General features: G+C 41.0%; 1 protein-coding gene across 1 annotated transcript in view; it reads left to right on the forward strand.

Annotated features, from left to right (window-relative positions):
• Nucleotides 1-874: 874 nt before the first annotated feature.
• GABRG3 (gamma-aminobutyric acid type A receptor subunit gamma3) overlaps nt 875-22,111 on the forward strand; it is a 441,769-nt gene continuing 420,532 nt past the window's right edge. The window contains exons 1-2 of the mRNA XM_081947663.1: nt 875-1,044; nt 14,853-15,001. Of these exons, the coding sequence (XP_081803789.1) occupies nt 992-1,044; nt 14,853-15,001 (202 nt within the window). The 5' untranslated portion in view covers nt 875-991. The remainder of the gene's footprint in view (nt 1,045-14,852; nt 15,002-22,111) is intronic.

A 22,111-nucleotide genomic window follows, 5' to 3' on the forward strand; every position in this document is an offset into this window, starting at 1 on the left:
CGCCCGCCCCGGATCTCTTAAGATCAAGAGGCGCTCCCGTTGCGCCCACCCGAATTAAGCATCGCCGCCCGCTCGCTGGCCCCTGGTCGCCGATCGCCACTTGCCTCGCCAATCCTGCGCTTGGCAGGGACCTCCCTCCGTGGGCAAGGACAGCCGAGGCGATGTTGACGAGGCAGGGGCTGGCTGCCTCCTCCAGAACTGTCGTCGCGGAGCCCGCCGAGCCCAGAAGCCTCGCCGCCAAGCGCAGGCGGCGCTGACACCGGGAGGGGCCGCTGCCCGCCGCCGAGGAAAGCCGAGCCGGGGCTCCCAGTCCCCCGTTCCCAACTTCCACCCCTCCCGCCTTTTCCCTTAGGCTGATCGGATCTTTGAGGCGACCACCCGCGTACCTGTTGGCCGGCCGGCGGGGATCCCGCGGGCACCTCTCCGATGGTGCGAGACCCCGCGCAACCCGCCTCCCTGGCAGACCCAGTGCCTGGCCCGGGGCCCGGCGAGCTCCAGAGGAGGCGTCCCGCTCCGGGCTTCGGGACTTCTCCCGTTTTGCCCCGCGCCGCCTGATGTGTTTTCTGCAGGTGCCTCTTTCTCCTTCTCCTTCTGGGACCAGCCCACCACCCCAGGGTCCCGCTAAGGCAACTCCCGGGACTGCGAAGGACTGATTCCTTCAGGCAAGTGACTGCCGCGGGTGGGGGTGGGGAAGTGCGCGGGAAGGGGAGAACGACGGACTGGAGCGCCTCTGACCACCACCTGTCAGAACCTGCGGAGGATCCTGGCGCCCCTTTGGATCGCAGCATCTCGCTTTGGAAGGGTGCGACCAGTTTTGGAGGCGCGGACTCAAAAAAAGCGGGCTTTTTCTGGCACGGAACAAGAGGGGGGCCAAAAGAAGCGAGGGGTACAAATCTGTTCTCTTCTCCACCCACCCGCTTCTGAACCTCCACAGCAACGTTTCCTGCAGGGTGGCTGCACTTTCCTCCGGCTTCTCTCGGCTGCTCGGATCATGTCCGCTAAGCTTCTAGTGGTCTTCTTCCTCCTCTCCGTTTTCCAAGCCTGGTAAGTGTCACTGGCGCATTTGTCACCTGCTAATATCTCCCCATCTCTTTCTTAGGGTTAAACAAAAGGTTCCCCTAAAACGAAGCAAATCTGACAGGCAACAGATTCATCTACCCCACCCCCAACCCGTCACCCCTCTCCGTTCCACTTGGTGCTTCCCAGGACAACCAAAATAACTTGGTACTTTGGTGAAAACCCGGTGAAACAGAGCAGGTGCGTGGGCAGGCGCGCACTGAAATTGGTCAGGCACACACAGTAGAAGCGCAGTGAAATTGACTTGGACCTTGACACATCATAACTGAGGACAGCTGCGCCCCCCGCCCTTCGCCCCCCATCTTATTACCCAGGTTTGGGGGAGGCAACGCAACCCACCCACCACCACCCACCACCCCAAAAAAATCCCAAACCGTCTGGTGGTCCTGATTAAGAACCGCGACCACTTCGAACCCTTGTCTCCCTACCCACCGCTTGAATTCCTCTCCTTTTCCTCTTGTGCGGAAAGTTTTCCTCTCGATTTCATTTGCTAAAGAACCCGAAAGTGAGCTTTCCTTCCCTCCATCTCTCGCGCCGTTTTGAAGCTCGTGCGGTTGTCTGCGTTGTCGGGAACGGGCGTCGGAGGGGGGAGAGATGCTGGATCCAGGACGCGTTGGGAGGACTCCCGTGGTGACGGCAGGCCGCCTGGTTGCCTTTCCCGTGGCTCGGATTCAGGGCTGACATTAATCTGAAACGAGCCCCCTTCGGTCTTTGACCGGTCAGAATTTGGGAAAGGCTAGGAAGAGAAGCGAGGATGGCGGGTAGTCGGTAGACCTGCCAATAAAGGAACATTTCCCCTAAATTAAATGAAAGAAACCATCCCCAAGAAGGCAGACGAAGTGGGAACGTGGTGACAGCAGTGAGCTTTATTAACCGTGTTTGTGTCTCCACAACTGATTTTGGAATGTCTCCAGAGGCTCATCTCCTTCGATGGCTCAAAGTGATTGCCTTGAATGGTGTTTTGTAAAAGGAGATTATCCAACCAGATAGCTTCCTTTCATCTACAACCGCCATGTCAATCGTGAAAGTGATGGTGATTCAGATCTGACTTTGCTGATGTTCAGTTTTCTTGGCATTCCACTACCCAGTTTTCTCTCCCTACCCCTGCCTCCCTTTCCATTCTCAGGAGCAACCCTTCATGAAATGGCAACTCATGGAATGAACAATGGTTAACCATTTGGTTCTGTCCATTTGAACAGTTCAAGCTACCAGTGGATTGGCATCCATAGATTTCTAAACCATTCTAAGATGGTACAGCATCTTTCCCCCTTCTAATTTGCAAGTCACCGAATATATATACATGTATGTGCAACCCCAAGATTCTGAATCACCTGTATGGCTTTAAAGGGAGGCTTGGAGGATAAGATTACAACTGGCTGCTTTTGCTGAGTGCCAGATGTTTTCCTTCATTCATCTGTTGGGGAATGCTAGTTAGAAGGTGGTTCGCACTTGAGTCTTGCTTGGAGGCTTCGTGGAGTCTGTCACTCTGGAATAGATCCTTGAACTAGAGAGATCCAAATAGGATCTTCTGGAATTCCATTTTAAAGCCATGCCTTAACCAGATCTTTCTGGTTAATGTGCAACACATCACAATTATTTGAACATACCTTTTCTTTTCTTTTGAAAGGCAGGTGGCAGGCTTCATTTTACAAGAGGCATTCCTTCCAATGACATGTTTTTGAAAAGTATAAAAGTGAAGTATGGACATTTTTCCTTACTCCAAAGTTATTATTAGGAATAAGCTATGTTTTCCTTCCCTGCCCCTCCCCCTTGAATGATGAATGATAACGGAGAGCAGGTGGAATTAGGATAACAAGAAGGAAAGAGATACGCATCCTTGACCCAAGCATTATTTTTGGGTAAATTCTAAGCCCATGCTAATATCTAGAAGGTTTAGTATTTAATGCACAATTCATAAAAGGGTCTCAAGGGAGATCCTGTGAGATGTAGTTTTGTCCTTAATTTACCCTATTGCACCAATGCCATCAGTGGGAGTGGGAGGTAAGAATGATTAAGGGCATTGTTCTTGGGGACAAAAGCAAATCCCACTATGTGTTCCCACTATCCATAATACAGTAGTTCATCTGTGTTTGTGTGTGTGTTGTGGGTGAGATGCCTGAGGGCACACTGAAGCAAAATTTTAGGCTACTTTGCCATCCTTGTTTATTTTGTAGGCATATGTTTGAGTCTTCAGGTGAACATCAAATGAGGTAAAGCCATCATATGGAGATTCCAAGATCAGGAAACACTCAAAACTATTGATCACAGAAGCGATTGGCAGATCTAATTCCTGAAATAAAAATGGTAGGAGGATGGTTGCTGCAAAAGATTATTACAGTTTATTCCTCTGGAAACCATTAGAGCAGATTTTCCATCCATAATTTTTTTCTTAATACCCTGTGGCAGATATTGGGCCAAGGTGACAAACAGCCTATTCAATCATCATTTTGGACAGCAGTTTACCTAGATATGGCCAGAGCCTTTCTTTTCATTCTTTTTTCCTCATCTGTAGTTATTGATGTGTGCTCCACGTACCCAAACTTACCAACTTTCCACAGGAAGCAAATGTAGCAACTCCAAACTAAAAAGGATGCATGATAATTTAGCACATCTCCAGATTTTGGAATTTTCTATAGGAGGAAGAGTTGTGCATTCCTAAGAGGAGAATAATCTGGTTCAAGGTGCATTTCTTAATTGATTTTTTGCAAGCCAGTAAAGTGCAAAGTGGAAAGATAATGGAGAAGTTCACCAGAAGACCTCTTACTGCAGATTGTGTGGGCTGCTTTTTGAGGCTGCACAAATAGCTATGTTTGTTGCCTAACCTCTAGCTCCATGTTCATAATAAGTCCTTGGGGATAAGTGATACCATGCTTTGTGTAGGTGTTTCCATGGCTAAGATGTGACAATGCTCAAATCTGGACTGACGCTAGCTTTAAAACTTAGTTTATCTTGATTGTTGCATCTAGGAAAGAGTTTTCAAGATGCTTCAGTTTGCTAGTGCATTCAAGAATCCATCTTCTCTCCTGTTCCCACTTTTCAGGTCTGGAAAATGTGGATCATATTTATATGATAAATACATACATGAACTAACCCCAAATACAATGAATTAACAGATGAGGTTTAAATGTTCCCAGCCCTCTTATATAAGGGCTCTGATGGACCAGACAAATAACACTTTCGTCTATCAACTCCTTTTTTTTTGTTATTCTTATTTTTTTTAATCTTCCTATCAGTTGGAAATTCAATTTTTGCTGAACACATAGTTTTCATTATAAAATAGAGATGGGTGTGAAATTTGATTCAATTGAGTTTCAAAATAAAACCACCTGGTATGTATGTGTGGGAATTTGGAACACAAGTATACTAAGGAATCTGCAATTTTCCAAAAGTACAGTATGATTTATAACGGCAACCCGCCAAATTAAGTACATTAGGAGAAACAGCAAGCCTGTAAATATTTATGTATTAGGGAAAATGATGAAGAAAATGCAAACAATAGAGAAAAGTATGCATATGTACAGTATTCATATTCATTCAAACGTTTGGGGGCATGTTTGTAACTTCAGGACTGAATTATTGTTGATGATTTCTGTGAAAATGACATCAGATAACAGAATAACAGACTATGAGATTTTCCAGTGCAATCTCCTGTTCAGGCAGGAAACACTATACCATTTCAGACAAATTGTTGTCCAATCTCTTCTTAAAAACCCACTTCTGTTGGGGCACCCACAAGTTCTGGAGACAAATTGTTCCACTGATTAATTATTCTAACCATCAGAACAATTTCTCCTTAGTTCTAGGTTGCTTCTCTCCTTGATTAGTTTATATCCATTGCTGTTTGTTTTGACTTTAGGTACTTTGGAGAATAGCTTGAATTCCTCTTCTTTGTGGCAACCTCTGAGATCTTGCTACCATGTCACGCCTAGTCCTTCTTTTCATTAAACTAGACATACCCAATTCCTGTATATGTTTTAGCCTCCAGTTCCCTCATCATCTTTGTTGCTTTTCTCTGTACCCCTTCTAGAGTCTCGACATCTTTTCTACATTGTGGCAAACGAAATAAAATTGGCCTTTCCTTTTTTAGAGCATGGCAAAGTGCTTGATCAGGTTTATGAAATATAACATCCAAATCATCTTAGACAGTGGAAATCACACCCATATGGCAATCAAATCTACACTGTTTAATGAATGTTCTTGAGTGTTGGAATAAACACAAATTGTCCTCTGTATGGACTTGCCACATATTCTGTTTATGTTTATACCACCATCCTTTTCTTGACTGAAAAGCCCTTAAAAACATCTTCCCCAGTATTCTACCTTCTGTTCAATTTTCTTTTTTCTACACCTTTCCTACCCTGTCCCATGTGATGGGATGATTAGAGCTTTACATCATCATGCAGATGCAGTGAAACCACATATTTGTATGAACAGAGGAAGTGACTAATCTTTTTATTCCCAACTCCTTCCCAATAATTTTGGAGACAAATGTTTCTTTTGTATCCCCACTGCTCACCGAATTGAGATTTGCAGCTCACCATCCCAGCCCCATGATCTTTTTATGTTGCAGTCCTGTCTGATTATCACCACAGGGGTTTCTTCCCAAAATTTACAGCACATCAAATCTCATTTTGTTGGCCCATATAAGTCCTTTAGGTCTGGTTGAGAGATCCTGCTAAGATGGGCTAAGCTTGGGTTGATTGGGTTCAAATGACAGCTTAGAACATAAATACTCATTTGTCAGAGTCTAGACTTGATTTGGCCAACATACTCATAGAAAATAGAACATAGAATAATAGAGAAGGGACTTTGAAGATATTCAAGTCCAATCTCTTGCTCAAGCAGGAAACCCTATACCAGTGATGGCGAACCTTTTTGGGACCGAGTGCCCAAACATGCATGCACATGCATGTGTGCGCACCAGAGCACCAGAAACCTGAAGGCCAGTTGGGTTGCCTTGCGCCAGCCAGCTGATCTCCAGCACATGCTGGCCAGCTGGTCTTTGCATGCAATTGAGCACCAGAAACTCAAAGACCAGCTGGCTGGTGCACCATGCCTGTTTTTTGGCCTCCTTTCATGCTGTTTTCAGGCTGTTTGGGGCCAATTTCAGGCCCACCAAAATGGCCTGAAAATGGCTCAAAAATGCTGTGGGCACTTGCACTGTTGCAAGTGCCCACAGAGGGGGCTCTGAATGCCATAGTTTCGCCATCACGGCCCCATACCATTTCAGAGAAATGGTTGACCAGTCTCTTTTTGGAAGCCTCCAGTAATGTAGCACCCACAAGTTCTGAAGGCAAACTACTCCATTGCTTGGATTGCTCTGTTAGGAATTTTCTCCTGAGTTCTAGATTTCTCCTCTGCTTGGTTAGTTTCCAGCAAAGCCACATTAAGGCTTGGTAGAACGCATGACCATAGACATCCTTTATCTTCTGATTCTGTTATAAATGAAATAATTAATGGTTCCCTCATAATGCGGATGATTAGAGAGATTCTTCACACCATTCAATTGGTTGCTTGGTTACTCTTCCTTAATTAGTTACTGGACTGTGGAAGACCGATTCTCTTATGGGTTTTGGGATCCTGATGCGGGAATTAATTGCTAATGAGTGATAGTGGTGATAGTTAATGATCAGCCTTTTGAATCAGTTTCTTGCAAGCAACATACGTTAGTTGTGTCTAAAGTCTGCAGTTTGATTAGGGATCTCTATGAATCATATAATTATGTCAATTTCTTGAAATAAGTACAAGTTTTCCTTGGTTTATATGAGTATTACTTTCCCTGAAAATCTTGCATAAAATGAAACACTGAACTCATGGAAAAACAGAGTGGCAGGGTATAGTATCATTTTTTTTAAAATCCAAACACATTAAAAATGTGTTCATAATTTTAAAACCCTTGCGCTACATTGTTCAAACATGTTTTATTTCTTCTGTCATGTTCTATGGATGGTAAAAGCATTTCTCCACTTGTTCTATTGCATGCGGGTATCATAACAGACAAGAGGTAGAACTGCGCAACGCATTTTATTAGCATTCTTTCTTTCGTTGTGCATAATAGATTTGCCCAGATTAAAAACTCATCCCAAGGCATATATATATGGAAGAATGGTTCATTAACACCAGAGATCTGGAAACATATCAAAACCACCTGAAGATTTCTGATCAAAACCACCTGAAGATTCCCCCCTCCCCCCCAAAAAACCCACCAAAAGATGCTTATTTTTATTTATTTATTTTATTTATTTACTGAGCGCTTATAGGCCGCCCCCTCTCCCGAAAGGGACTCGGGGCGGTGTACAGTCCATACAAGAAATACATCATATAAATAGCTAAATAATTGAACAGTTAAAATTATTAAATAGGAAGATAGATAGATATGGAGGAGGTTAAAAAGAAGGTTAAAAAGAACTGTACAGCTGAGTAAAGTATATAAATATAGTTTTAAAACCCCTAAAAATATCCCATAAAATTAAATTTAAAAAACAATTCCCCTAAAATACCAGTTAAGAAATATGTCTGCCAGGAGGTAACAGTTATAATTGTGCCAGGCCAGCCAATCGGAACAGGTGAGTCTTCAATTTTTGTCGGAAGGAGCGGAAGTCGGTGGTGGTTCTAATGTCGGGGGGGAGGTCATTCCAGAGGGTTGGGCCCATCACAGAGAAGGCCCTACTCCTTGGCGCCGCCCGTTGGCATTGCCTAGTGGACGGCACCAGGAGAAGTCCCTCCCTGTGAGAGCGAATTAGCCGCAGGGATGTATGTGGCAGGATGCGATCCCGCAAGTAACTAGGTCCTGTGCCATGGAACGCTTTAAAGATGGTGATCAAAACCTTGAAACGCACCCGAAAAACCACAGGCAGCCAGTGCAGCTCGTGCAGGAGAGGTGTTACGTGGGAGTACCTAGTACTCCCCATGACAGCCCGCGCGGCTGCGTTCTGGACTAGCTGCAGTCTTCGGGCGCGTCCCAAGGGAAGCCCCATGTAGAGAGCATTGCAGTAGTCCAGGCGAGACGTCACCAGTGCATGAGTGACTGTGCGTAGGGCATCCCGGTCCAGTAGGGGGCGTAATTGGCGCACCAGGCGAACCTGGTGGAACGCCCCCCTTGCCACGGCTGCCACATGGTCGTCCATTGACAGCCGGGCATCTAAAAGTAAATGCTGAAAAGTAAATGGAGACAGCGCACACAAGTAGAACCATAGCAAACATTATGATAAACGTTGTGAGCAAGAGCAGAAATGGGTTTTGTTTGGAAAATCTTAGGTGGTTTTGGTGGGAAGAAGTTTAGTATGTTTCTAGATCCCCGGTGCAACTTAACTGTGACTCCATAATTTGCATAATATCAATTCTTTTCACTGAAAGCAAATTCTTAGCCAACTTATAAATCACATAAAGTGAATTCACACCATAGGAAAACCTGCAAATCATAACAGTGCTCTGAGAAAGTGAAAATAATGCAGTCTGCATATGTTTTGATCATTAAAATTCCAAAGCAACTCTTAATTTTCCTATCAATTTAATTAAATAACCTTCTTTAAGCCTGGGTGGAGAGTCGGTGGTCTTCCAAATGCTTTGGATTCCACTTCCCATGGGGCCCAGATAGGGCAATTAGGGAGTGGGGTAGTGACGGGAGTTGTAGATCTTAAAGTAATCTCAATTCAATCAGAGGGTGTTTTGATTACAGCACAAGATACAAATTGAAATATTTTTTCCTTTCCTCCTAAAACCAATGATGAAGATGAAAATTGAGTTAATTCATTCTCTTCCCCCACCCACCCACATATATAATCTGGCAACAGTTCATCGCCATTAAAGAAAACCTGAAATATTTGTCAGGAATGCAGATACTGCTGTTATACTCCCCTCACCCATACATAATTTACAGCAGTCATTTCAACTGCCAATTCCTGTGCATTTTGGTGATTTTAAAGGCTTAATATTCACAGTGCAGAAAGAGCCAAAGGAACACATCCAGCATTTGACCCTGAGTGGACAAGAACAGAAAAATAAAGATAGAAAGGGTGAAGAATGTGCATTTATTTTTAATTATTTGGGCTGTTCTGGATGAGGGTATTGCTCTGCAGTTATTCTACTTTTTTTCAATTTTACAGGAAGAGAATGCAGAAATTATAGCCTTTTTTTCATACCCCTCTCTCCTCCAGTTATAATACATGATGTTCACATATTGTGTTTTTTTTTCTTCTTCTTATCACAACCTATCAAATAGAAAAGACAAAACGCAGCACGGTGTCTTTTGTTTTGGTTATATTATAATATCTCCTCATAAAAGATACTGCATGCAGAGTTTACTTCATTTTTATCGATTGGTTACATAATTGTTTTCAATATGTAGACAGCCTCAATCAAAAAGACTCTGGCTAATGTGCAACAGGGAAAAACAACAATCTCGTGATCAACCCTGCAAAAAAACATTACACCCAGTCTACAATCACACCATTAGCCAATACACTGATTTCAGAGAGGGGATAATTCAGGGGAAAAAAAACAGTTATCCTAACTAATCATCTGAGTGCCACATTCTATTCTACTTGAGCATCTGAGCCATCTTCAAAGTTTTAAAGAAACTTGTGTAAGTTTTCTTTGTAAGCTGTTGACATGGTTAATTTATACTTCCTTTCCCATAGTTGTTGCCACTTTTCTAGCTCAATCGTATGGCCAAAATTCTTTGCCCAAATTAACATTGTATCTTTTATCACTTCTTCTTCTAGCATAGTTCTTAATAGGTAGCTATATAGTTCCTTGATTATTCTTTCTTCCGTTCCCATAAGTATCTTATCCAACTCTGAACTTCCTAAGTTAAAACCATACTCCCTTCAATCTTTTTCATATCTTGATTGTATTTGCAATTGTGAAAACCAACCTATATCAATCCCTTGTTCTTCTAATTCTTGTTTTTGTTTTAGTTCCCCCCTTTCTGTTAAGATATCTTTGTATCTAATAATATTTTTCATACTACTAATATTTGGATGTGTCAATGCTTCCATTGTTGAAAGCCACATTGTATTTCTAAATAATGTTTCCCTTTCAATCTTTCCCATATTGTTAATAATCCATCCCTTACATAATGTCTTTGAAAATAGCCATGTGCCCTACTTTTACCATACCACAGAAAAGCATGCCAACCCAGTTGCAAATCATGCCCCTCCAGTGTCATCAATAGTCTTGTATTTCTCAGTAAAATCCATTCTTTCATTCAAGCTAGACCCCCTGCTTGATAGTACAATTCCCAGGTTGATAATCCAAATCCACCTCGAATCCTTGCATCTTGTAACATTTTCATGTTAATTCTTGCTTTTTTCCCTTGCCATATATATATTTCTCCACTATTTTGTTCATACTTTCAAAGAATTTATTCTCTAGTTTTATCGGTATTATTTGGAACAATCTTGGTAATATATTCATCTTTACTACTGCTATCCTTTACTACTGCTATCCCATTAGTTATAATTGTAGGTTTTTCCATCTTTCCAAGTCTATTTCTATTTGTTTTCTCACCTTATAATAGTTATCCTCCTTTAGTGTTCCACATCTTGATGGCAATTGAATACCCAAATATTTCATCACCTGTATGTCCAGTTTCCCCATCAACTCTCTTTTCTGTTTTTCTGTCATATTTTTCACCAGGATTTTGGTTTTATCTTTATTAATCTTCAAGCCCGCTACTTCTCCATATTTTTCTATTATTTCAACTAGTTTTGGCCCTGCTTCTATTGGATCCTCCATAATAAACACCAAATCATCCGCAAACGCTTGTAATTTATATTCTTCTTTTTTGACCCTCATACCTTTTACCTCTTTATTTTGTTGTATTTCTCTATTCAAAATCTCTAGTGTCAGTATAAATAGTAATGGTGATAGTGGACATCCTTGTGTAGTTCCCTTTGTAATCGCTATCTTTCTTGTCATATCACCATTTACCATTTCCTTTGCTGATCGTTTTAATCGTATTTACAAATCCCTCGCCAAAACCCATCATTTGAAGTTGCACTATCATAAATTGCCAGTTCACGTTATCAAACGCCTTTTGAGCATCCAGAAACAACAACGCCATTTGCTTTTCTGGGTGGGCTTCATAGTACTCTAGCATGTTCAATATAATTCGCATATTGACCCTGATCTGTCTCTTAGGGAGGAATCTATTTTGGTCTGTATGTATAAATTCATTGAAAAGTCCCTTCATTCTTTCTGCCATTACTGATGCAAAAATTTTATAATCCACATTTAATAGTGAAATAGGTCTATAGTGCTTTATTTGTTGTGGATTTGATTCTTCTTTTTAATATAAGTGTTATACATGCCTCCATCCATGTTTCTGGCATTTCTGCCTCACTTAATAAGTCATTAAATAGTTTTGGTGTATGAAGAAGGGAATATACAACATTTAAATGAAAAAAAAAGAGAAAAATAATTGAGAACTTCTACAATAAGTTGTATCAACATGAGAGGGTTCCAGAAGATAAAATGAGACAACATTTAGAGAAAACTAGAATAACCAAAATCCTAGAAAAATGTAAGAAGGCACTAGAAGAAAGAATTACAATGATGGAGGTAACCGAAGCCATCAAAAGGCAAAAGAAGGGGAAAACACCAGGACCAGATGGTTTACCAAGCAGAACTCTACCAAACACTACAAGAAGTATTGAGCGAGGTAATGTTGGAACTATTTAAAGACCCTTGACTTCTTGAAGAGAAAAATATCACAAGAAAACCAGGATGGAACTTAAACTTTAGGAATCTACTACAGATAGTCCTCGACTTACAACAATTCATTTAGTGACCTTTCGAAGTTACAATGGCACTGAAAAAAGTGACTTATGACCATTTTTCACACTTATGACTGTTGCAGCATCTCCATGGTCATGTGATTTACATGTGAATGCTTGACAACTGGTTCAGATTTACCACTGTTGCAGTGTCGTGTGATACTTTTTGTGACCTTCTGGCAAGTAAAGTTGATAGGAAAGCTAGATTCACTTAACAACGGTGTAACTAATTTAACAACTGCAGTGATTCACTTAACAAATGTGGCAAGAAAAGTCATAGAATGGGGGAAAGCTCACTTAGCACATTTTTCAATTTAGCAGCATACATTTTGGGTCCAATTGTAGACATAAGTTGAGGACTACCTGTACTTAAGAAATGTTAGATTTTGGACTTCATAATCTTACTTGAATTTGGAGGATTTTTTCCCTCCTTTAAATACCATGTTATATTGTCACCTATATCTATTCTATTGGGAACCAACCCCTTTGGCATCTGCAGAGGAGATAAGAAGAATCAAATTGGTGTTGCATGCACACTCAAAATAGAATAGAATAACAGAGTTGGAAGGGACCTTGGATTCTTCTAGTCCAACCCCCTGGAAAACCTACATCACTTAGACAAATGGTTATCCAACATCTTTTTAAAAACTTGCAGTGATGGGGCATTCACAACTTCTGGAGGCAAATTGTTCCACTGATTAATTGTTCTAACTGTCAGGAAATTTTTCCTCAGTTCTAAGTTGCTTCTCTCCTTGATTATTTTCCACCCATTGTTCTACCCTCAGGTGCCTTGGAGAATAGTTTGACTCCCTCTTCTTTGTGGCAACCCCTGAGATATTGGAACACTGCTATCATGTCTCCCCTAGTCCTTCTTTCTATTAAACTAGACATACCCAGTTCCTGCAACCGTTCTTCATATGTTTTAGCCTCCAGTCCGCTAATCATCTTTGTTGCTCTTCTCTGCACTCTTTCTAGAGTCTCAACATCTTTTTAACATTGTGGGGACCAAAACTGGATACAGTATTTATTATATTAAAATGATCAGAAAGTGTGGTAAGTTGTCATAATGTTGTTTTCATCATTCTGATGAAAGCACAAAGATATTGCAGCTGCTGCCGCTGTGGCTGAATGCTTACTTATTTTGAATGCCTCAAAGTTTGATACTGGATGCAAGAAATGATTTTCTGGGCCAACATAGGCTCAAGATACTGCTTTGCCAAAACTGCTCAGCACCCAAGCCTGCTTATTTAAGTAGAATTGGAATGGCTCCATCTGAATACAAATTGAATTTACCTTGTATCCTCTAATAAGGCATTCCAGCAAGAAAAATAATTCAGCTAATGTGTCTTGACAAATCATGGATGTCAGCATTTGAAATGAAACAGGCATAGGAAGACTTAGGAGTGAACCACTAAGTGCCATGAGAAACAAATTACAGTTTCCTTCGAAGTTTTTTTTTTTAGTTCAAATATTGAAGATGCACTAATTTAACTTAGTACTTAATACAGCACTCGGAATAAGTAATTGAACTTAGGCAGCACTCATGTTTGGTTGCTTGCTGGTGCTTATATAAATTAAATTAAGCTATAACAAAGTCTGAAATGCAATGAGAGATGGCAAAATGTGAAAAAAGTTAACCTGTGGAGAGGTAAGCAAAAAAGATGAAATGAAGGGAAAAAATCACATTAAGAAGACCAGGGTTTTATGGTGGTGTGCATAAATGAACCCAGAAGCTGTTCATTCTACTCATGAATAGCCAATCAGGGAATGTTTGGCTTTATTTCTCCTTTTTATAAAATATGAAATACACTTGAAATACAAATCAGATTGCTTCTGCTTTCAAAAGAGCACGGGATGCTACCTTATTCCAAACCACCCTTTCTACTCCAATTATTGTCTTTTGTGTCTATGGTCTATTAGAGTGAACTGGTTCAGAGATGGGTGACATGTAATACTTTAAACTTGAATACCACGGAGTAGTCAAGAATAAGTAGCACCAGTCCAACAACAATGCAAGACCTACAAGCTTCCCTTTTAGGATTTTAACCAAAGCGAGAATTTCCTCCCCTATTCATCTACCAGATTCTTTGAACTAAAATACAGACTGAACTTGCAAACATCCACATTAATGCATATGATCCCTCCCCAGCTGTGTAATGGAACGGATCTGTATCAAAATGTTCTTTATGTCTCCCTGCTTTCTGAAAATAGTGGAAATGGTAGAGTCAAACTTGACATTTTAACATTTCTGGTGTCAGTTCAGTTTTTCAGTACCGAGTTCTCCAGTCAAAAATTTATATCGCTAAAAAATCTTTTTTGAAAAAAGCCAATCTAACTTGAGTGCCTACCCTATAGGCCTACCCTTCATGATTCTGGAAGAACGTTCAATTTGCTAAGTTTAGAATGTTTGGGGGGGGGTTAGTTAGTCACATGATTCAAGAACTTTGCCCCCAAATTTCTTGCCAAGTCTCCTTTCCATAGAGGATATAAAATAATTTAAAATGGAGTAAATGATGAGATTTTGCATTTGAATGTTTTATATTATATAATATTTGCAGGTAAAAGAATAATTAATGCTGCATTTGAAGTTCTCTAGACTGCTCTATTATTCCTGATTGCTACGACTTAGAAAAAATATAAATGAAGGCATCATGTATATATATGGAAGGCTAAAAGCTAAAAGAGCTCTCTCTCTCTCTCTCTCTCTCTCTCTCTCTCTCTCCCTCCCTCCCTCCCTCCCTCCCTCCCTCCCTCTCTCTTTTTTATTCCTAAATTTGTGATCTGGTGGACAAATACTGATGTAAAAGTATGCAATTATTTTTTTATTAGAGTGCTCTTTTAGCCTTTAGCTTCCAGAACAGGCATGGGTTTGACAAACTAACTTGTTTTTAACCTAATAATAAAAACACATTCACATGAAGGATTTTCTCAGCTCTCTCAACTTTTACTCTTCTATTACATGCAATTTACATGATTTTAAATTGTTTTAAATTGCAGCTCAAGAAAGGTGGAAGAGGATGACTTTGATGATTTTACAACAAACCAAAAATGGGTAATGTCTCCAAAAGCTCATGATACTGATATCACACTGTTGTTAAACACGTTACTGAGAGACTATGATAAAAAGCTGCGACCCGATATTGGAAGTAAGTGTTTTTTGTTTCCAATTTCTGAGAAGACAACTATGAATACTTACATATCTAATTGCAGATGGTTATTATCATTATAATGATCAATCACCATGATCTGAAAGGTATACTTATTGGTGTTTTTTTTTTTTTGCTTCAGTCTGATTAAGTATAAGTATAATCTTTATTGTTATTGTACTTAAATACAATGAAATTAGATCTAGTATGGTAGTATAAAGCCCAAGCTTCAAGCATCACAATAAGGAGATATACTGTACATTTAAATATAAATTAAGTAACTCATTATATAATAGTATAATTATTTATTCATCTACATTTAGATTATGAATATTGTAAATTTTAATTTCAACTCCATCTCCAGGATACTCCAAAATTATGCTGTTAAGATTGAAAGTATGTTTAAAAAAATCATGAAATGGACATTAAATTTAGCATCATTTCTTGAACGTAAGATAAAGGTGATAAAAGCTCTCAAGAATGAGCGTCTGGTAGTTCTCTGGAAGTTGACAGAATATATTTTCCATCATCCTGGATATTAACTGTTCATACTACAGCTGATGCTAATAATATTTGAAAAGCCAGAGGTAGCCCGTAAGTGGTAGGCAAGAATAAAATGGATACTGTGAGTACACTATTGATACATATCATTTTTTAAAATACTATTAATTAAATTAAACTGGCAGAAATTAAACACCGATGTGTAATTTACCCACAATATTTATTATTAGGATATAGAAATGGGTATTAGTGTAAAGCCCCTTTAAAAACTGTTAGACAAATTTGCAGAAGCTAAGCATTTTCTCTGCAAATATTAACCATAATAATGAAGAATGGCCCTTGGTTTTAGAAGTAATATATCTGTATAACAAAGTATGCTGAAGCACAGCTTCTTTTCATTCTCTGCCTCTTGGAGGTAGCTGTATTAACCAAAAGCAACAACAAAAAAACAACAGGCTTGTGACAGGTTAAAAATTCAGGATTATTATAATATAAGCATTTATGGGCTGATAATATTTATTTCATCAAATGTAGGATGTGTTACTCTCTATTGACATAAGTATTTTATATATATATGTATATACTTGTTGGATACCCATGCTTCGCTATAAACTATGTGATCAGGCTTGATACATTGACACTTAAAGCTTGAAAATTAATGTAGAATGTGTACCACCTTAGCATCAGTGCATGTTAATATAAGACAACTAGCAGTTGGAACATGTTATTTTCAGGTGGGGAGGGGGAGTAGAATGTCTAAACTCCCAGCCCTCAGGCCAGATGAGTCACACACTGGCCATGCCCATATAAGGCAACTGGCAGTTGGAACAGAGTTCCTTTCAGGTAGGGAGGGAGAGTAGAGCATCTAACTCCTTAGCGTTGACTTGTGTTAATATAATACTGTATAATAAATACTGATGATTTTATGGTAATTTTGAAAAATCCTTTCTTAGCGAGCACCTAGAAGCCAAGAGGAACATATGTGCTGAATTTCAAGTTTGTAGGCTTTACAGTTCTGGAGATTTTGTGATGAGTGAGTGGTATTTGGCTTTTATATATATAGATACACACACATACATACATTCACAGAGAGAAATATATTATGATTATATATGAAAAGCTGAATATATGCAAGACAACTATTGCAAACACTTTTTGAAAAAGGGTTGATTGGAGCATTGAGTTATTTGTTCTTCACTATTTTTTCCTACTAGTAAAATCTGTCCCTGTCCAAGTAATATTCTGATGCATAATTTGCTCTGATTAGTTGATTATAAAGATCAAGCGTTTCATTTTGGAAAGTTATCTTTTTGCAAACCCATTTTGATCATGATTTGGCAGCCTAGCAAGGATATCAACAATAATGTTGTTCATGAAACACTTTGGCTAAAGAAATCTGAGTTTATTGGGCCAAAGAAAGAATAGCTTTCCACTAATGAGAAAAAAAAAGATAGATTAACACAGATTTCCATTGAACTGCCTTCCTCTTACAGTCTCTAGTTAATTGAAATGTAGAGCCAGTAAGAGCTGTGCTGATGCAGTGGTTAGAATGCAGTATTACAGGCCTATTCTGCCGACTGCCAGCAGTTCAATCCTGACTGGCTCAAGGTTGACTCATCCTTCCATCCTTCCAAGGTCAGTAAAATAAGGACCCAGATTGTTGGGGGCAATATGCTGACTCTGTAAATCAATTAGAGAGGGCTTTAAAACACTATGAAGCAGTATATAAGTCCAAGTCAGTAGTTCCCAATGTGGGGCCCATGCCCCAGAGGGGGGAAATGTGATTTTTAATGGGGGCAATTTGAACCTTGTTTAAACCAAGTTAATGGCCTTTTAGGCTTCCTCTGCATGAGTAAAGTTCATTTTTTGAGTAAAGTGTGAATTATACACTTTATAATTCACACACTACACAAAAGTAAAGTTCACTTTTTGAGTAAAGGGGGGGGGAAGCATCAGGATTTTAGAGATGCTTAAGTGGGGCATGGTCAAAAAAAGGTTGGGAACCACTGGTCTAAGTGCTATTGCTATTGTTTACTTCTGGTTAATTGCTGGCTTATCAGACCAGATGCTGCAGTAATAAAGACGCAGGAGCCATATCTGAAAAAGATTCCAGTTCCAGCTGTGTTCTAGATCTCTCGAACTATGACAGAATTACCGATTGCATCCAGAAGATCAGGTCTCAATACTAGTTCATTTTTCACTTGTTGTAGCCATCATGTGGCCAGTAATACTCTTTATTTTCCATTCTGGCAAGCAGGCCAATGGGCAGAGGGAGGATAGATATATGTTTAGATAGATGCACAAATGAGCATACACATAGGTACATGCATTGGAATATTATTTTAAAGGTAACTGTATTATCCACTGGAAGTACACTTTAGTGGCTGAAGATTGTGGTTCAACTTAAAAAATTGATTCCATATGGCTTGAAAAGAGCTTTTTTTTTTTAAAAAAAAAAAATCAGCTTCTCCTAGGACGGGGGTCAGCAACCTTAAACACTCAAAGAGCCATTTGGACCTGTTTCCCACAGAAAAGAAAACACCCGGATGCCACAAAACCCTCCCCATGCCTGACTATCTCCTGAGCAGCCACACAACTAGTGTATGTAGTTGAATTAAATGTTCTGGTTTTTTTTCTGAAACTTTTCTTTTCTTGGATTTATTCACGGTTGGCCTACCAGGGTTTGAAAAGCTCAATAAATTCATTGCATCCGCAGAGAACCGCCCTGCCGCCCTGTTTCGGGTGACCCGCTCCCTTCTGTTTCAGAGGCCGCGGGAAGCCCCTTTACAGGGCAGGGCAGAGGAATTTGGGAAATATCTGCAGGATAAAATCGCTCAAATCCGGAAGGAATGGGTCCCTTTCAGTGGTCTAGTGGAGACGTCCGAGGCGAGTCTTGAGAGACCACTCTGGGAGGAGTTTGACTTGGTTGCCATCGAGGATTTGGACAGATTGCGTGGACGGCTGCGACCTACCACATGTTTGCTGGACCCATGCCCCTCCTGGCTTGTACTGGCATCCTGGGAGGTTACACGTGACTGGCTCCTGGGCCTAGTGAACGCTTCGTTGGGCGAGGGGTCTCTTCCGGCCGCCTTGAAAGAGGCGGTGGTGAGACCCTTACTCAAGAAGCCTTCCCTGGACCCAACGGAGCTAGCCAATTATCGTCCTATCTCCAACCTTCCCTTTTTAGCGAAGGTTTTAGAGAGTGTGGTAGCTTATCAGTTTCCATGACACCTGGAGTAAAATGATTATCTAGACCCGCGCCAGTCCGGCTTCCGACCCGGGCACAGCACGGAGACGGCCTTGGTCGCATTGGTTGATGATCTCTGGAGGGCCAGAGATAGGGGTTGTTCCTCTATCCTGGTCCTATTAGACCTCTCGGCGGCTTTTGATACCATCGACCATGGTATCCTGTTGCACCGACTGGAGGGGTTGGGGGTTCGGGGCACCATTTTGCGGTGGTTCAGCTCCTACCTCTCCGGCCGGACGCAACGTGTGTTGGCAGGGGAGCAGAGGTCGATCCTAAGCCCCCTCACTTGTGGGGTGCCACAGTGGTCGGTCCTCCCGCCACTCCTGTTCAACACATACATGAAGCCGCTGGGCGAGATCATTCGTGGTTTCGGGGTGAGATATCATCTGTACTCTGATGATACCCAGCTGTACATTTCCACCCCGAACCACCCCAACGAGGCCGTTGAAGTGATGTCCCGGTGTTTGGAAGCCGTACGGGTCTGGATGGATGGCAACCGACTCAAACTCAACCCCTCCAAGACGGAGTGGCTGTGGGTTCCGGCCCCCCGGTTCAACCAGTTGTTTCCATCTCTGGCCATTGGGGGCGTACAGCTGGCCCCCGTGGAGCGGGCGCTCAATTTGGGCGTCCTCCTGGATGCCCGGCTGTCCATGGATGACCATGTGACAGCCGTGGCAAGGGGGGTGTTCCACCAGGTTCGCCTGGTGCACCAATTGCGCCCCCTATTGGACCGGGATGCCTTACGCACAGTCAGTCATGCGCTGGTGACGTCTCGCCTGGACTACTGCAATGCTCTCTACATGGGGCTTCCCTTGAGATGCACTCGGAGACTGCAGTTGGTCCAGAATGCGGCCGCGCGGGTGATTATGGGGAGTACTAGGTACTTCCATGTAACACCTCTCCTGCGCGAGCTGCACTGGCTTCCTGTGGTCTATCGGGTGCGTTTCAAGGTTCTGATAACGATCTTTAAAGCGCTCCATGGCACAGGACCTAGTTATCTGCGGGATCGCATCCTGCCCCATACATCCCTACGACCAATTCGCTCGCACAGAGAGGGACTTCTCCAGGTGCCGTCCACCAAACAGTGTCGGGGGGCGACGCCTAGGAGCAGAGCCTTCTCTGTGGTGGGCCCAGCCCTGTGGAATGACCTCCCCCCTGATATCAGGATTACCTCTGATCTCCGCTCCTTCCGTGTAAAGCTCAAGACCCACCTCTTCCAGTTAGCTGGCCTGGCTCAACCATAGTTTTATCCTATTGCTCCTGACGGGTTTTTTAAATTTTGTAATTTTAACTGAGGGTGTTTTAAATAGTTATTTTAATTCTATTTTATATATATTTTATGAGTGTTACCTCCTCCATGTACATGTACGTGTATGTGTTTATTTGTATTTGTATATGTATTATATATATATCTATATTGTATGTGTTTTATTGTACGCCGCCCCGAGTCCTTTTGGAGAGGGTGCGGCTAACAAATTAAATTTCATTCAATTTCATTCATTCATTCATTTCATTCATTCATTCAAATCGTTTGCCGGTGGGTATCACCCATTGGCGGTTGTGACGCATATTTTGAGTGACAAGGAGCCACAGCAGAGAGATGAAAGAGCCACCTGTGGCTCCATAGCTGCAGCTTGCTGACCTCTCTCCTAAGGGAAAAAAATGGTGCTATCACCCAGCCTTTGGTTTGTGAGATGACCACCAACAATAAAAAATTCTGCGTTTCACATTGTTTACAATCTCACAAATTGTGCGTAAGCAATGTTTATGTGTGTGCATATATATTCTGTTAACACTTTATGTACCTCATTCAATTGATACCTTTGTGGATAACCTTCAGGCAAAAAAAAACAAAGCTTCCTTCTAGAGAAAATGGGGTGGTGTAAACAAAGTTTTAAAACTAGGAAAGAAAACCAAACATGAATTGGCTCATGAGGAATGGATATATTTAGTATTGCTCTTAGGCTATGATGTTCTCCCATCAGAGTAATACTTGTCCCCATTCTCCAGGCTTTCAAAAAAGGAACCATGAATCAATTTTTTGAGCTTGACCTTTTAAATTGCCTTAGATTGTTCTCACATTTTTAAAGGCTTTTATTATTGTTTTCCAGGGCTTTGCCCAGCTTACTATTTACAGCTTTGGGGAAAAGATAGCATAGAACCATTATTAATAAATAAAGCCAATAAAGAATTAAAGAGAAAAATGTCCAGTGAGAATGAAAACTAGAATTCTAGCAACAGCGGTGGAGTCAGATTCTGAATGCTCTTCTAACAGCTTAGCAATTAGAAATGAAGCAAGCTGACATTTTTCTCAGATAACCAAATTAATGGGACCAAATGACAATGTTCACACAGAGTCCAGGGAAGCTATGATTTTTCAAGAACACAGAAAACTGGAACAAATTCAGTCATTCTTATGCATAATGTGGTTATTATTATTTTTGGCTTTAATTTATTAGCTCAATGTAAAATGAGCTATTTATTGCTGAAGAACAGTCAGTGATATTTATATTTGCATGTGTTTGTGTCTGAAACTATGGTGGGAAAGGATTTTAGATTTTTATAGGTGTATGAGAAAAGGGTGGCTCAGTGGCTAAGAAGCTGAGCTTGTTGATCAGAATGGTCGGCAGTTCAGCAGTTTGAATCCCTAGCGCCGTGTAATGGAGTGAGCTCCCGTTACTTGTCCCAGCTTCTGCCAACCTACCAGTTCGAAAGCATGTAAAAATGCAAGTAGAAAAATAGAAACCACCTTTGGTGGGAAGGTAACAGCGTTCCATGCGCCTTCGCCATTTAGTCATGTCAGCTACATGAATCAGAGACTTCTTTGGACAGCACTGGTTCTTTGGCTTTGAAACAGAGATGAGCACCGCCCCCTAGAGTTGGGAATGACTAGCACATATGTGTGAGGGGAATCTTTATTTTAGGTGTATGAGAAAGAATTGGATGTTAGATATATAATGTCATTGCTAGTTCATTATTAAACTCTATATCTTCTACCAAATGGCAATTTTTATTTGGCTAATAAAAATGTAATATTTTTAATGCCAAAGAATAACTATTTTAGTATTATATTTATGAGTGAGCTGGCTACATAACAATTAATATTCTATGTCACAATATGCAGTGCCAGACTCAGAAGCTTTTTAACACCAGCTTTCGAAGCTTTAACAACAACACAGTTCACAACCAGTAAGAAGACTTGCAACAAAATTTTAAGAGTGATATCTTAGTTTATTATATATATATTGCCTTTCAGGACACGAACTTGAAAATAGGTTATTTCCTACATATGAACCTCAAATGAGCAGCTAAACTGTTCAGTTATGATGTTACAGCAAATAATCAAGTCACAGTGACTGTCA

Source organism: Natrix helvetica (assembly GCF_964273705.1).
Source record: "Natrix helvetica genome assembly, chromosome: 3".
Taxonomy (NCBI): Eukaryota; Metazoa; Chordata; class Lepidosauria; order Squamata; family Natricidae; genus Natrix; species Natrix helvetica.